The sequence below is a fragment of the Oryzias melastigma genome, linkage group LG6 (genome assembly GCF_002922805.2).
Source record: "Oryzias melastigma strain HK-1 linkage group LG6, ASM292280v2, whole genome shotgun sequence".
NCBI lineage: Eukaryota > Metazoa > Chordata > Actinopteri > Beloniformes > Adrianichthyidae > Oryzias > Oryzias melastigma.
In genome coordinates this window covers 4,094,128-4,109,973 of record NC_050517.1, presented here as the reverse complement: position 1 = coordinate 4,109,973, position 15,846 = coordinate 4,094,128, and the positions used below count along the sequence as shown (strand labels likewise).

The 15,846-nt window shown below is 38.6% G+C and overlaps 2 protein-coding genes across 2 annotated transcripts in view; both read right to left on the bottom strand.

Annotated features, from left to right (window-relative positions):
- Window positions 1–82: 82 nt before the first annotated feature.
- LOC112151964 (patatin-like phospholipase domain-containing protein 2) lies at window positions 83–7,210 on the bottom strand. The gene is made up of 9 exons (XM_024281129.2): window positions 6,872–7,210; window positions 5,540–5,772; window positions 5,408–5,473; window positions 3,735–3,944; window positions 3,584–3,644; window positions 3,307–3,501; window positions 1,939–2,080; window positions 971–1,074; window positions 83–787 (listed from the first exon to the last, which is right to left on the bottom strand). The coding sequence occupies exons 1-9, from the start codon at window positions 7,056–7,058 to the stop codon at window positions 744–746; spliced, it is 1,242 nt and encodes a 413-aa protein (XP_024136897.1). The 5' UTR covers window positions 7,059–7,210; the 3' UTR covers window positions 83–743.
- A 300-nt stretch (window positions 7,211–7,510) lies between these two features.
- Window positions 7,511–15,846, bottom strand: part of LOC112151928 (patatin-like phospholipase domain-containing protein 2) — a 10,030-nt gene continuing 1,694 nt past the window's right edge. Inside the window, exons 2-9 of the mRNA XM_024281060.2 lie at window positions 15,402–15,634; window positions 15,250–15,315; window positions 13,662–13,871; window positions 11,211–11,271; window positions 10,927–11,100; window positions 10,723–10,837; window positions 8,894–8,995; window positions 7,511–8,221 (exon numbers count right to left, since the gene is read on the bottom strand). Coding sequence (XP_024136828.1) covers window positions 8,002–8,221; window positions 8,894–8,995; window positions 10,723–10,837; window positions 10,927–11,100; window positions 11,211–11,271; window positions 13,662–13,871; window positions 15,250–15,315; window positions 15,402–15,634 — 1,181 coding nt within the window. The 3' untranslated portion in view covers window positions 7,511–8,001. The remainder of the gene's footprint in view (window positions 8,222–8,893; window positions 8,996–10,722; window positions 10,838–10,926; window positions 11,101–11,210; window positions 11,272–13,661; window positions 13,872–15,249; window positions 15,316–15,401; window positions 15,635–15,846) is intronic.

Sequence of the window (15,846 nt, the reverse complement as noted above, 5' to 3'; positions counted from 1 at the left end):
TGACTATATTTTCAAGAATTAAGCAAGTTTATTTTAACTTGTCAACAACCATCAGACAGAACTTTTAAAGCCTTATTTATGGAGGTCAACAGACAGAAAACGTTGATTTAGGGTTTGTTACCCTTAAACTCTCACATCCGGGAAAACTTCAAGCAGGTACTGACGGAGGTTGGTGACATTGAGCCCGAGTGGACCATGTTCTCCACCTCTGTCTCTGCTGCTTTCCAGAGCTGTGTAAGGTCTCTGGCGCCTGTTGCGGCGGTAACCCCCGTACCCGGTGGTGGACACCTGGAGTAGGGATGCAGTCCAGCTGAAGGAGTCCTGTCAGGAATGACTGGCTTTTTTCCCCTATTACATCATTTTGTTTCAGGACTAAATAAAAGTCTTTCTGATATTTGCACATTTGTTTTTCTCAAAGTATCATGTATTTTTGTTTCTATGTGAGAATTTTAAATAAATATACATGTAGGTATTTTACTTCTGAACAAAACAGTCGAGTAAAGATATATCACCTTTGAATACTGGTGCATGTGAGGGTTTTCTCTGGCTTCCTCCCACACTCCAAAACATGAACTTGAACCTCACATGTGAGTAAGTTAGTGGTAGCCTGTCTTCCTGTGGCTCTATAAGTGGTTCCCTGCCTTCACCCAGCAGTATCTGGGGAGGCTCCAGCATCTTTGTGACTACGAGGGTCCAGAAAACGGCTGGATGAGTGTTTGAGCTGGCGGCTTTGCTGCCTCCTGTCAGCTCACTGCAGAGTCAGACGACGTACTGCTGCTCTGCTGCCCTAAAGGTGAGAGGACAGAAAATCATCCCACTGAGAGTCTGAACTTCATTAGATGCTTGCTCATTGCTTGTATTTTTAGTTAAGTTTCAGTTAAGTAAAGAAATGTAAAAACAACAACCCTTATCAACGAAGAAAATAGCAAAAATCGACGTATCCAACAAACACATGAATGACGGTTCAGACCTGTCATTTTGAGGGGATCTCTCTGATGCTCTGTGTACGTCTGAGGAGCTCTCCTGATCCCATCAGCAGTTTGTGGTGGTCTGTTCATAAAGATGATCGTCACACTGCAAAGAAGAAGAAATAAGTAGGGCAGGTATCGACGATAACTTCCAGAATCAATTTGATTCAATTCACCAGAACCTGGATCAATCAACTCTGATTTCATTCTCTTTTTCTTTCAACCCACTCAATTCAATTTGGTTCATTCAAATTTAAGTTTACACATTTATAAACATTTGTTCAGAAATACATTAATTATCTACTATATATATTGATTATATTTATATGAATCTGATCCAGTTCACATACTGTAAATGTATCAGTGAAATAATGAGATTGTTAATATCATCCAGAGTTACATAGATTCTCTAAAGGAGAAGTTCTAACTAAAATGTTCAGATCATTAACATTGGAAACATTGTTCTGTTTCTCCTGGAGGACGTTTCAGTTTGGACACTAGGTGGAGATCACACTATAGAAGTACACCTTATTCAGAAGAAGACAGTATGAGCAGAAAACTGTGTTTTAAACCACAAATAGTTACTTTAAAAATATTTCCTTAAGAGTTTGGAAAATTCATATAAAAATGTTCATTTAGTCAGTAATGTACGTTTAGGTCGACTGAGCGTTAGCATTAGCCGTCCTATGGGAAATTCCATTAAACGTTAGCATCAAGCTAGCGGACTTTAGCTTTATGTGCTAAATCGATTTATATTTTTATGGATTATTTATCTATTAAGCTTAGATTGATTCAAAGAGATTAATCAATTTTATCAAGCCAGCCCTAGAAAGAAGTTCCTCAAGTCATGATTCCTCAGAAGCGTTTCTTTCTCTATGGCGGCAAATTTACACCAAAAGTCTCACGTGAGACTTTTGGTGTAAATTTGCCGCCATATTTCTCCTCCATAATCTCTGCTGCATCACTTTACCTTTTGACCACAAACAGGGCAAACTGAAGGGACACAACAAGCAGAGTCAGTGGGAACAGGAAGATTTTCACCGGGAGGAAGTCTGTCGTCTGAGACCACCAGCTGTTAGCCTCACGAGCGTCTCGGCACACCTCACACAGCACTGTAACAACACCCACCAAATCATGATGAAGAGCGGAAAACTCATGGAGTTTACAAACTACTGGATGATATGAAACAGAGGTGCAATAAGAAGAATAAATATTCCTAAAACAATCATTTCAAATGTCCTTCAAATTAAATGTGATTAAAATACATAACTTCACTCTTGTCTTACTGAAAGCATTTTTGCTGTTCTTATGATTTCTTATTATCAAAATTTCCACAGATGATCCATAACTGCAGAGCTTTACAAGAGCATGTGATGGTTACAAGCCAACATTAGTTTTCTACCTAAGGCAGCGGTGTCAAACTCAATCGGGCAAGAGGCCAAAATCCAAAACACACCTCAGGTCACGGAACGAACAGGATAAACATTTATTAAACACTCTAAAAGTACATTTTTAAAACTTTAAAAATGTAAATATTTAACACAACTATGAACTAGATATAAAGCATTACCTGCGATAATGCTAGTGTGAATGCTGTAAGATGAATTTGGCCGCTGAAGATTATGGTGCTGATAGCTGAAGAGGCTGAAATTGATAGCTGAAAACGCTCAAGCTGATAGCTGAAAACGCTGAAGCTGGTAGCTAAAAATGCTGAAGCTGATAGCTGAAACCGCTAAAGCTGATAGCTGAAAACGCTGAAGCTGGTAGCTGAAATCACTGAAGCTGATAGTTAAAAATGCTGAAGCTGATAGCTGAAACCGCTAAAGCTGATAGCTGAAAATGCTGAAGCTAACGTTGAAGCTAATAACCATCTAAAATATTAGCTAAATGGCAAATTAGCATAAAAAAGGTAGGTTAGCCAAAACAGCTAGCATGTCAATATTAGCTAAACTCCAAAACAGCCTAAAGAACTTAAAAAGAAAAGCCTAAATTAGCCAAAACAGCTAGCATGTAGCTGAAATATTAGCTGAACCCCTAAAATAGCCTAGAAAATCTTAGTAAATACCAAAATTGTCCAAAAAGCTAGCGGAATGCCAAATTTTAAAACGTTAAAACTGTAACGTTTTAACATAATTATGAATAATAAAAAGGCAGGCTCGTTGAGCAGCTTTTCTCCTTGACAATCTACTGGAATTAATGTGGTAACGGCAGAAAAGTTACAGTGTGTTAAACACTTTGTGTTTAAGCGACACCGGGGTTAATCAACGGAAATTATAAACACATATTTAACATCATGTTTTGACTTTTTCTTAATTATCTGTTTCAGAACCCTCATTACCTTTCTTGATACCAGACGGGAGGTTTTCTATGACTTTAGGATCCAGCCACCAATGCTCTTGGTGTTGATGGTTTCCTTCAGTCAGCAGCATCTTTTTCATCTTCCTCTTTTCTTTCACCAAATCACAACATGGAGGTTTGGCTCTGTGCTCCTCCAACAACAGATTGCAGGGATTACACTCTGTACTGCTGAGACCTTTATTTAAAACAATGTGAAGAACGTTTATGATGATGAAGAACAGGTTAACGAAAGCTTTGATTGAACAAGAAGCTCTAACCTCGTTTTATCAAGAAGCAAAGAGCATCCATGTAGCCGTTGTGGCAGATTTCAGCTAGCATCTTCCAAAATAAAATAAACAGTTTGATGATAAAACTCCTGCAGAACTCTTTAAAATCAATTACAAAAAAAGAGAGAAACTGCAGATTCACCTCCGGTGGAGGAGGAAGGAAGGACGTACAAACACGATGAACGTTCCCGGTGTTGACCTGAATGCTAACATTCCCGTAGTTTGCCTCGAAGAAGTTGAAAGTACCCTCTGTGGGGCAAATGTCGCTCTCTCCTGAAAATGGAGCCACAGTGATGGTGTTTCTGAGCTCGAACAGGGGCATGCTGTTGCTCAGGGCTCCATCCATGTAGTTCTGCAGAGAAGGTCCAAAGCAAGATGGAGACACAATCAGAATCCATGATGTAAGCAACAATTATGAAGACTGCTGGAATTCACTTTGGTAGATGAAGGCTGTCCCCCTTTGGCATTTTCTTCAAATGACTGCAAATTATTTAATTTTTGCAATTTATGAAATTAAAAACAATCAACATGTTCAGGAAATTCATGCTTGTACCTTCGGCATTGCTGAATTTCACGCAAGTTTTAAAATTCTACACAGTTTTGTAAGATTTTTTCCAATTGGTGCAATTGATTTTCACAAAGTTCATGAAACTTTTTGTGCACTTTGAAACCTGTGCAATATGGGTATCAAAACGTTATTACTATTGAGGTTTTTATGGCTAATTTAAAGTTTAGCCAATATTTTAGCAATATGCTAATTTTTGGGGATAATTTAGTATCTATTAAGGTTTTTGGGGCTTTTCTTGAGTTTAGCAAAAATGTTAGCAACAAGCTAGCTTTTTGGTTAATTTGGCATCTAATTAGGTTTTTAGGGCTAATTTTGTGTTAAGCTAGTATTTTAGCAATGTGCTAGCTTTCTTTGACTAAATTGGCATCTAATGAGGTTTTCAGGGCTGATATTTGTGTTATGCTAATATTTTAGCAACATGCTAGCTTTCTGGATAATTCAGCATCTATTAAGGTTTCTTGGGGTATTCTTGAATTTAGCTAATATTTTAGCAATGTGTTAGATATTTTGCTATTTTGGCATCTAATGAGGTTTTTAGTGCTAATTTTGTGATAAGCTAATATTTTAGCAACGTACTAGCTTTTTAGGCTAATTTGGCATCTAATGATATTTTTATGGCTAATTTTTGTTAAGTTAGTATTTAAGCAACGTACTAGCTTTTTTGGATAATTTAGCATCTATTAAGGTTTTTGGGGCTGTTCTTGAGTTAGCTAATGTTTCAGCAACATGCCAGCTTTTTTGGCTAATTTGGCATCCAATGGAGTTTTTGGGGCTAATTTTGTGTTAAGCTAGTATTTTAGCAACATGCTAAAATGGCTGTTTTGGGCTATTTAAGGCATGTTTCCATTTTTTGTCTTTTTGTCTGTTTTTTTAAGCTAATTTGGCATTTAGATAATATTTTAGTAAGCATTCAGCTTCCGCATTTTCAGCTAACAGCTCTGGCATCTTTAGCAGCCACATTCAGCTTACAGCATTCACACTTGAATTATTGCAGGTAATGCTATATATCTAGTTATATGGATGATTTGGATCTTATTAAAATAGTTCAAAGAATCAGGTTAACAGGTTGGCCCTCAAACATTTTCACTTCACCAAATCTGACCCTCTTTGTGAAAAAATTGGACCCCCCTTCTCTAAAAAATCATTAGAATTAATACAAATGAAAAGATTCGTTAGCGCCTTTTTTTTGGATGATTTATAAGTACATAAATATATTTTCTAACAATGTATACTGGATTTCCACTTACCACTCCCCGATATGAAGGAGGCGTTGATCCACAGTAAACTGGAAAAAAGCAGCTGCACATGAGAACCTAAACAAAGTACACCGAGGTCAAAAACAAGACACCCAAAGAACATGCTGTTCCATGACAAACTACCTGAATGAGCTCCTCTCTGCTGGCAAATTCTGACACCAGAACGTTTTCTCCATCCATCAGGCGGGTGAGAGACACGCACAGCCTTCCAGACGCTCGAAGATGGGCATCGTCTGGGATCCTATCCAGCAAGGAGCGCTGCACCGTCCGCAGCAGACAGAAGCTGGGGTGGAAAACCCCAAGGCCCTGTTTTCGGGCCTCCTTAGCTGTGGTCAGGATGTCCAAACAGAGCTGTTCTAACAGGAAAATGGCAAAAAATCAGAGATCATGTGACATTTTTTAAAGAAAAAAGAAAATCACAAAGTAGTTTTAATTTAAAGCAGAAATTAATCCTTTAACATCAGAGCTCCAGCTCTTTGATTTAGTGTAATTTTTTAATTGCTAACACAATCAACAGTAGATTTTGAAGGAGAAAAGCGGCGTGAGCCGTCTGGTGTCTGCTGACAATTGAAAAGTTACAGTATGTTAAAAATTAGGGATGTCCCGATCAGGTATAAGTATAAGTGATAATTAGTCACTTGAGAAAGTTTAGTGACTTTAGCTTTAATAGCTTTTTCAGCATATTTCAGCGACTGACGTGCTGCAAAGATCTGCCAGCAGCTCGATTTGAGAAACGAGGCGCGAACTGGGCGGCACGGTCAAAATGTAAACACCTGAAGTCTGACTTGTTACTGCGTCACATCAGCCAATCAGGAACTCAGCTTCAGGAATGTGAGGTTTTCAGTGACTTGATCAGCAGGTAGAATATTAATCCAAAGCGAGCGTTTATGTCCAGAACTTTCATCTTTTTCCTTTACCCATTTGAGCTGCAGGTTCTCTGAGCTCATCCAGCTGGTGAAGCCGGGATTCACTCTGGTGAAAGCAGCTTTACGCTGGTGGAAGCCAAACAGCACATGCTTCCAAAGTATAGAAAAGGACAGAATCAACTTGTAACAAAAGAAATCACAGAAGATTTTCCAGGAGGAATTCAAAAAGATGAGTCAATGTTTGTTGGGAACCACGTGATCGGATCAGATTTTCAGTCACGTGATCGGATCAGGACATCCCTAGTTAAGATTTTGGGTTTAAGCAGTCGGCATTTAGCTTTTATCCTCCTCTGTTGCCTTTGAATATGACGCTATGTGGAGTTTGCCCTCACTATTTTATCAACTCTGCATGTCAATGAACCTACGGAGAAACGTGTTTGCTGCTGGTTAAGGTGAGAGTTTTGGTTTGTTATCAGAAGAACAGTAGAATATGCTGATAGAAAAATAAAACTAATTGTGTGTGATTTTAAGACACTGAACAGGGTAATGGGAGTTGAAGCAACGTCTGTACTGCACACCAGTGACTCACCCATGGGAGTTCCTACAGTCACAGCTGCTGCCACCAGGCATCCAGATGAAGCGCCACCAATTTTGGCGGCACCGTGGACCAGCTGAGGGGCTCGCTCCAGGATGCAGCTCAGAACTCCCACATAGTAAATACTCCTGAATCCACATCCAGAAAAGGAGATGTTCCACTCCTCGCTCCAGTTAAACATCCTCCACCAAGTTTTCACCGGCAGTCTGACGGATTTGAACCGTGTTTCTCATAGTGATCCTTGCTGGGATTTGGCACTAAATTCAGAGGACCATAGAGCAGGACAGTAGAGGCCAATGTGACACGACTCCCTTGACTCAGCTGGGTTACAGTACATCGTGTGACTGTTGTTTAGTGGTGTGGGAGGGGCCTCAGAGATCTGACGGGCCCTCATTTCCAACAGTTTCAAGATAGTGCGTCACACTACAAGGTCATGCTGGAAAACAAGAAACAATGCAGTTGTTATTGCTCAACTCTGGTTCAGACTCGTTATTTATGAGGAAAAGATTTACCTGAGCTGAACCTGTAGCTCCAGGCGATCCACATCAACCACTGCTGTAAGGTGGTTTTATCTTGCATTGTTTTATAGTAACAAACTTAACACCTGATCAGTTTTAATCTTTGAGCTGCATCACTTTTATGGCCACATGGGTGCAGCAGAACTCCAATAACAAACAACAGTCTGACACAAGTAAAGAAGAAATATTTATTTTTTAAAAATGGACAAAATAGGCTGCAGTATAAAAAACAAAAACAAATGATTAATAAAGGAAATATTAAATTAAAATACTAATTAAAGATGCAAGAATCTCTTTCAATGTTGTAACTGTTTTATTAAAGCTTTGAACGATTAAAATAAATGAAGATTCATTATTTGTGCTAAAACATTAAGCAGGTCTGTGAGGAGTTCTGGTCATTCCTGTTTTATCATATGGTGAGTTTCAGGAGATTAAAAACATGAATTAACCTAAAAGTTGTAAAAGCAGAAGAAGTTTACTGTTAACTGTTCTGGTTTGTTTCTTTATGCTTTTGCAACAAAACACAGAAGACTCTCATTTCACTGAATGCAATATTCTCACACAGGTAGAAATAACTGAGTGCAGTAAATGTGCAGGAGAGATCTTTTACTTCAGCTCTGATGTTTTGTTGGGCTTCAGGTTTTGTATCCAGCCCATCACTCTGCCCAGACCCCAGCCTCCAGCAGGGGAGGATGACTTTGTGGAGCCTTCATCAAACCCGGAGCTGACCTCTGCGCTCAGCGTGAGAGCCTTTATGACTTCTTTCCTCTGACTCCACAGATTCAGGTCTGACGGCAGGCTTGTGCACCTGCGCAACGGTGGATGACTGCAAAAGAAATGCAGTGTTTGACAGTTAATGAAAACTTGTGTTGTTGTCATGCATCAGTAACACCAGTATCATAGAGAGTAAAATCATCTTGGTAGTAACGTAAAGACTCAATCCGATCATCTTTTCATCTATTTCCAGAACATTTCCTGTGTTTTTTTTAAATTATAACAATGCACTTTCAAGCCAAAAAATGTTTTTCTATTAATTAGTTTCTGCAGACCAGCATCAGTTCATTAGAAATCCAGCTCTGAGTTGTGTTCAGGTCTGTTGGTGTGGCCCTCATTTCCCTCCCCGTTCCAGAGCGGAGCAGGGAGCGGGCTTTTACATCACAAACATGCTATTCAGCTGCATTCATTTGTCTGCTCCTGATTCACAACAATTTGAATAAAGAAATACTTAAGTTTAATTGTCTTTACGAATGTCCTTCATCATCAGTCAAATGCCACAAGAGCCTGTTACAAACACCAAAAACACTGTTTCATCGGATGGATCTTTTGCATTTGCAGTTACGTTTTGCACAAAAAAACAGCCGAGCTTGGAGGTTGAATGTTTCAGAGGATTTCACAAGCAGACCAAAGTTTTCACATTTCAGTTTAGGGGGAGATATATCCTGATGTTATCTTCCTTATCCAAACTCTGAGATAGCTTATCAGGACAGGAACGGCTTACCTGAGCCTGTCTTCTGCCTTGACTTTCAGATCCTGCTTGACTTCAGCCGAGCCAAACAGCCAGTTAATGTCCCTCGGCACATCTGGAATCCAACCTTTGACTCTGGAGGAGGAAATCAGACTCTTAAAAAGCAAAAACACATACGTTTTCTCTTTCCACAAGTATATGGATTTATTTTAATAAATAAATCAGATTTTATTTTTTTTTTATTTTTTGCACATTTCAGAAAGAGGCCAGTTATCTAAAAGACAACACAAACTAGAAAATGTGCTTTTCCTGGGAAATACGTTTGATTGCAGAATTGCTGGAGGTGGTTGGTTTTAACTGCCTAATTGCGTAACTTTTTGCAGAAAACCCGAAGTTCATTTAAAGGAAAAAAGTTGTAAAAATTGTTGCAATTTTTTTTAGGTCTAAGTGTAGAGTTGCAGAATAGCCTTGCCACTGCAATGTTGCAAAATATAATTACCTGTAGAAAAACCATTAGATGCTGGAAAACTACAAGTAGCAGAAAAGGTTGATAAAGCAAGTTTAAAAAAACTCTCAGTAGATGCTACATTTGCCAAAAAAGCCAGCAGGCTGCTAAAATCTTAGCTTATCTCAAAATTACCCTAAAAATCTCAGTAAATGCCACATTTGCCAAAAAAGTTAGCATGTTGCTAAATATTAGCTAAGCTCAAAATTAGCATAAAAAATCTCAGTAAAATGCCAAATAGGTTTGAAAAAAAAACTTTACTCATCCCAAAATATTAGCTAAACCCTAAAAATAATCTCAGACTAATTAATGACTGTCTTTTGTTTCATCTATAACAAAAAGTTCACTAAAATGAACAAATGAAAAGCTAACCAAGCAAAATCCACTAAAAGTCTGCTCAAAGGTCTCTGATGGTAAAACCTGTTGTTTACATGACTGACTCCTTATCTGTGTCCTTGAGTGTTTGTAATGGTGGGTTTAACTAATCACTGCTATGACGACCTTTTAGAATGTTTTATCATATTTTCCTCATGTTAGGATCAATGTTAACAACAAGCTTTAGTTTGGCTGCATCTTCTGCCTGAAACACCAAACAAAAATAAAACTGTCCACTTTATTACTTTTAGCACTTTTTTATTAATATTTAAATATTCAACAAGAGTCTATCAAACGCTGCATTTATTTTTGTACTGTTTCTGATCTGTTTTTGTATTTTCTCTTCTATTTTTATACTTTAAATAGTTTTTGCACTTGTCCTTCTCTTATTGTCCAAATGTTTTTGTGACTGATGTTTTGGCCAGATTCTCTTCAAAAATTTAACTCCAGAGCTCCAGTGTTTATGTTCTTTGATTTACTGTAACTTTTCAACCATTAACACAATCATTCCAGCAGATTCTGACACAGAAAAGTGTCTCGGCGATCCAGTAAGCTGCAGTTTGCTAAAGACTTTGTGTTTAGGCGTCACCGGCGACGCCTCAGGTGTTAACAAGTCAACTCATAGTTAAATAAAAATAAATATATAAATCAGTTATAAAAATATGCAAATGGTCTTTAAAGGAGGTCAAAAATGTCATCATGAGGTAATGAAATATGGACTAAATTATTTTAAAACTACAAGAAACGTTCTTTAAACTTTTAAGACTTCCAAAAAATTCTGACATAAAACAGCAAACATTTCATCTTCAAGAATAAAAAACAAGTTTCCTAAAGTCATATTGGTGGAATAAATGTTGACATTATTCGTGCTTTTCATTGTATTTGTCTCTTATTTTTGGTAAAATGATGAGATCAGTAAGAAAACATGTTTATAAATGGAGACAGTTTTGGTGTAACTCTGACAGAAACGGTGAGGAAGTACCTTTGAGCAAGGCATTCAAAGGGCAGGTAGGATGTCACCTTCTTTGGCAGGTAATCAGTCATTTGTGTGAACAAACCCCCGACAGCATGCGTCTCTTTACACGCCTTACACAGGACTGGGAAGAAAACAGGAAAATGATTCCAACTGCGTGATGGTGCTGAATCTGCTTTGCATGATTGTTTCCTGAAGGTCATCCTCTAGTACCCTTCTGGATGTTCACTGGCAGGTTCACGATGCTCTTTGGATCCAACCAATGGTGATCTTGATGAGGCTGCTTGCTCTTCTCTCTGGATTTTCCTGATTCGAGCAGATCACAGCAAGCGTGTTTGCAGTCCTCATTTCCCAGACTCCTGAGGGGCGACTCGCCGCTGATCAGATCTGAAACAGGAAATTTGAAGGAGTTGGAACATTTGACTGCATGAAGTTTGAATTCGTTTGCAGTATTAGCAACGGTTTGAGTTACGGACAAGCAAAGAGAATGTTCTTACTGTTTTCTTGCAGGAAGCGAAGAGCATCCATGTAGCCGTTCTGGCAGATTTCAGCCATTGCCTGCAAGTTCCAAAATACCAGAGATTACTCTATAAAACCATAAAAGCTCTTTAATTCTGTCATTATGATTACAGTAAAAGCTATTGAATGCTGTTCTTGAGTTTTTTACTTTCAATTGGACGTCCATCAGAATTAGGTCAATTTAAAGCATGTGTCAAAGTCAAGGTCCGGGGGCCGGATCCGGCCCTCCAGGTAATTCTGTCTGGCCCTCCAGGTAATTCTATCTGGCCCTCCAAATCATTTTATTTTATTGTTATTAATGCTTATTTCTTAGTTGTATCATTCATTCATTCATTCATTCATCTTCCAGACCGCTTCTTCCCTTTCGGGGTCGCGGGGGTGCCGGAGCCTATCCCGGCTACTGAAGGGCGAAGGCGGGGTTCACCCTGGACAGGTCGCCAGTCTGTCTCAGGGCCTCAATCACACACATCCACTCTCACATTCACACCTAGGGGCAATTTAGAGTCACCAATTAACCTATGAAGCATGTTTTTGGACGGTGGGAGGAAGCTGGAGTCCCCGGTGAAAACCCACGCATGCACGGGGAGAACATGCAAACTCCACACAGAAAGGTCCCAGCTGGGATTCGAACCGGGGCCTTCTCGCTGTGAGGCAAGAGCGCTGACCACTGCGCCACCGTGCAGCCCTTAGTTGTATCATTTTGATAAAATATATATTTATGGAGAGTAAAATATTGAAAGTTATTTAAGGTTTAAGTTGATTTATTCTGGAATAATATTCCTGCCTTTTTATTATTCATAATTATGTTAAAAAGTTACAGATCTGTTAGTTTTTTGGACTATTTTGACATTAACTAAGATTTTTTAGGCTATTTAGGAGTTTAGCTAATATTTCAGCTACATGCTAGCTGTTTTGGCTTGCCTAAGTTTTTTTGTTTTAGTATTCTAGGCTAATTTGGGATTTAGAGAATATTTTACCTGGATATCAGCTTCAGTGTTTTCAGTACCAATTTCAGGATCTTCAGCAGCCAAATTCAGCTTATAGCATTCACACTAGCATTATCACAGGTAATGCTATATATCTAGTTCATAATTATGTCAAAAAGTTACAATTTTTAATTTTGAAAAATATTTGGTTTTAGAGTGTTCAATAAATGTTTATCCTGTTTGGCCCGTGACCTAATTTGGACTTTGGATTTTGGCCTGTGATTGAGTTTGACACCTCTGACTTAAAGACATTTTATTTTTGCTCTATTTTATATTCTGTGCAAGCAGAGCCTCAGTTGACAGTGAAATGTCTGAAATCATTTCTCAAAAGATAATGTAGAGTGACCTAAACTGGACTTTGAAAGATATTTGCCACTGGAAATGATTAACGTCTTGCTTTAGGTTGTTGGTGCTTGATTTTTTTAAAACTTAAGATAAACTTTTTTTGGGAACTGATAAATCCAAATTTAACATAACCTTATCTCGTAGGTTAAAATAATGGACTGTAAAGTGCTATAATCTTGTGACACATTTTTATTGTTTGTAGATTCAAGGTTCCACCACAACAGTCAGGTAGTTTATTACTTTGGCTAAACCAGGAGTCTGCAACCTGCAGCTCCAGTACCACAAGTGGCTCTTTGGTTAAAATAAAATATTTAAGAGTTTTAAAAAGTAACTGTAAACGAAAAAGTAAGTAAAGTAAAAGAAAGTAAAGTAACGTAAACTTTATTCAACTCCTTCACAAACAGTTAAAGGACAGAATCATTGAATGAGGATCCTAACAACAGTAGCTGTAATTCTCCATCAATTCTTTGTAATTTATCAACGTCACATGACACATTTGGATTTCATTTGAACTTCATTTATCACAGAAAATCAATTTATTGTCAGTAAGCACAACCAGAATTAAAGATACATTAAATTATAATCCACTGGATTATCAATCAGATTTTCTCTTTTTGACCAAATTCAAGGATTTAAAGTGTTCCTCGTGGTTTCATTTATGGTAACGATCGCTTCATTAGCTCTGATTTAGTTTTGTTGGTTATATTTATGAAAATAAACATTTTTTTCCAATCACTGAAATAAGTGTGTTACTATAAATGACGTTCCACTTCCTGCTGTATTTGCTGTATTAACATGATCCTATAGGGTGTCTTTTATTTTGAAAGGAAGTCATGCAAAGTTCTGTCAAAAGTTATAAACTATTTTTAAAGATCTATTTTCTCTTTATACTTATGTTTTATTTATGAAAAACAAAAGTTCATTTAAATGTACCATGTCAGCAGCAAAAGCATAAATCAGAATCTTAGGGTGAGTGAAGACTCTGTGTTTGGTTGGTGAGAAATCGACCCGATCGGCTCTGTAGGTGATGAAGGTTGGAGACCCTGGGCTAAACAGACACACTGACTTGTGCTGCAGGACTCTTAATCTGTTTCTCACCTCAGGGTCTGGAGGGAAGAACGTGCTGGTCACTCGATACAAGTTCTCTGAGTTGACTTGGATGCTGACGTTATTGAAGCGCACTTCATGAAAGGTCAGCGTGGTTGCTCGGGGGCAGAGGTCGCTCTCACCGGCATACGGGGAGATTGTGATCGTGTTTCCTTGGTCACAGCGAGGCAGGTTGTCACTGACAGCACCATCCACATAGTGCTGAGTAGACAGGAAACAAGTTCAAGGTGAGTCAACACCTGAGGTGTGAGCATGGGGGCAGACTGAAGGAAAAAAGTCATTCATGCAATAAAGTAATTTTGTTTTTTGTGTGACTGAATGTGTGGATGTTATGTCTGAGGATGATGTCATAAAAAGGAAGAGAATCTATCTCCTAAAGTCCAACGTGACATTACGGGGTAATACGGGGGTGTCAAACTCCATCTCACAGGGGGCCAAAATCCCAAACACACCTTAGGTCACGGGACGAACAGGAAAAACATTTATTGAACACTTTAAAACTACAGTATTAAAACTTTAAAACTGTAACTTTTTAACATAATTATGAACTAGATATATAGAATTACCTGTGATAATGCTAGTGTGAATGCTGTAAGCTGAATTTAGCTGCTGAAGATGCTAGAGCTGATAGCTGAAGATGCTGGAATTGATAGCTGAAAGCAGTGAAGCTGATAGTCAGCTAAAATAATAGCTAAATCCCAAATTAGCATAAAAAAATGACTTAGGTTAGCCAAAACAGCTATCATGTAGCTGAAAAAATAGCTAAACTTCAAAATAACCTAAAATACCAGCTCAGTGGCCTTGTGGTAGAGTGTCCGCCCTGAGATTGGAAGGTTGTGGGTTCAAATCCCGGCCGAGTCATACCAAAGACTCTAAAAATGGGACCCAGTGCCTCCCTGCTTGGCACTCAGCACTAAGGAGTTGGACTGGGGGGTTAAACCACCAAATGGTTCCCGAGCGCGGCTGTGTCTGCAGCTCACCGCTCCCCCAGGGGATGGGTCAAATGCGGAGAACAAATTTCACACACCAAGGTGCGTGACAAATAGTGGGACTTTGACTTTGACTTTGAAAAACCGAGACAAATGCCTAAATTAGCCAAAACAGCTAGCAGGTAGCCTAAATATTTGTTAAACTCCAAAACAGCATAAAATAAATAAATAAAAAAGCCAAAATTAGCCAAAACAGCTAGGATGTAGCTGAAATATTAGCTAAACTCCAAAACACCCTAAAAAATCTTAGTCAATGCCAAAATAGTCCAAAAAGCTAGCAGAATGACAATTTTTAAAACTTTAAAACTGTAATTTTTGACATAATTAATAATAATAAAAATGCAGGAATATTATTCCAGAATAAATCAACATAAACCTTAAATAACTTTCAATATTTTACTCTCCATAAAAATATATTTTGTCAAAATCACACAAGTTAGAAATGAGTGCAAGATAACATCGGGTCATTAATGACAATAAAATCAAGTGATCCGGCCCCCGGGCCTTGACTTTGACACGTGGGGTAATAGAAGCTCCACAAACAATAGAGTGCATCAGAAAGTGAATAAATGTGGTGCTGGGTGACTCACAACTCCCTTGTATGTAGGTGGAATAACACCACAGTAGAGAGGGACGAAGCAGCTGCAGATTAACGCCTGGAAAACACAGAAAGAAAGATTAGCCAACAGAAGAAAACCTCTCTGTTGCATACAATAAACACAAACTAAAACAAGTCACATGCCTGAATGAGGTCCTCTCTGCTGCTAAACTGTGACACTAGCAAGTTCCTCCCATCAGACACTCTGGTCAGGGACACGCAGAGCCTCCCGGAGGCCCGGATGTGGGCGTCCTCCGGGAGGCTGCCCAGCAGACAGTCCTGGACCAGCTGCAGCAGGTTGTAAGCCGGGTGCAGGGGCCCCAGTTTGTGCTTCCGGGCCTCCCTGGCCATGTGCATCAAATCTGCACAGCATTTATCTAAACACAGAAAGCAATGGCAAGTTCTGCATGTCGATGCAAACTGTTGGGTCAAAATGACATAAATCAGATGTTAAACCCACTGCAGGAAGAAGCCCAGGCAAACTTCATTCACAAAAGATATTTAAAATTAAAGTAGTGAAATATATTGAAGCTTTTCAGGAGATGTTTTTCTCTCATTGTCAGACTGTAAATATGTAATACATTTATTT

Excerpts from the sequence above, each read along its gene's own strand:
- LOC112151964 (XM_024281129.2), bottom strand. The coding sequence starts at position 7,058 with ATGTTTAACTGGAGCGAGGAGTGGAACATCTCCTTTTCTGGATGTGGA. Across the intron at positions 5,773-6,871 it reads GACTGTAGGAACTCCCATGG|AACAGCTCTGTTTGGACATC; the intron begins GTGAGTCACTGG and ends TTTTCCTGTTAG. Across the intron at positions 3,645-3,734 it reads TCCTTCCTCCTCCACCGGAG|ATGCTAGCTGAAATCTGCCA; the intron begins GTGAATCTGCAG and ends TTATTTTGGAAG.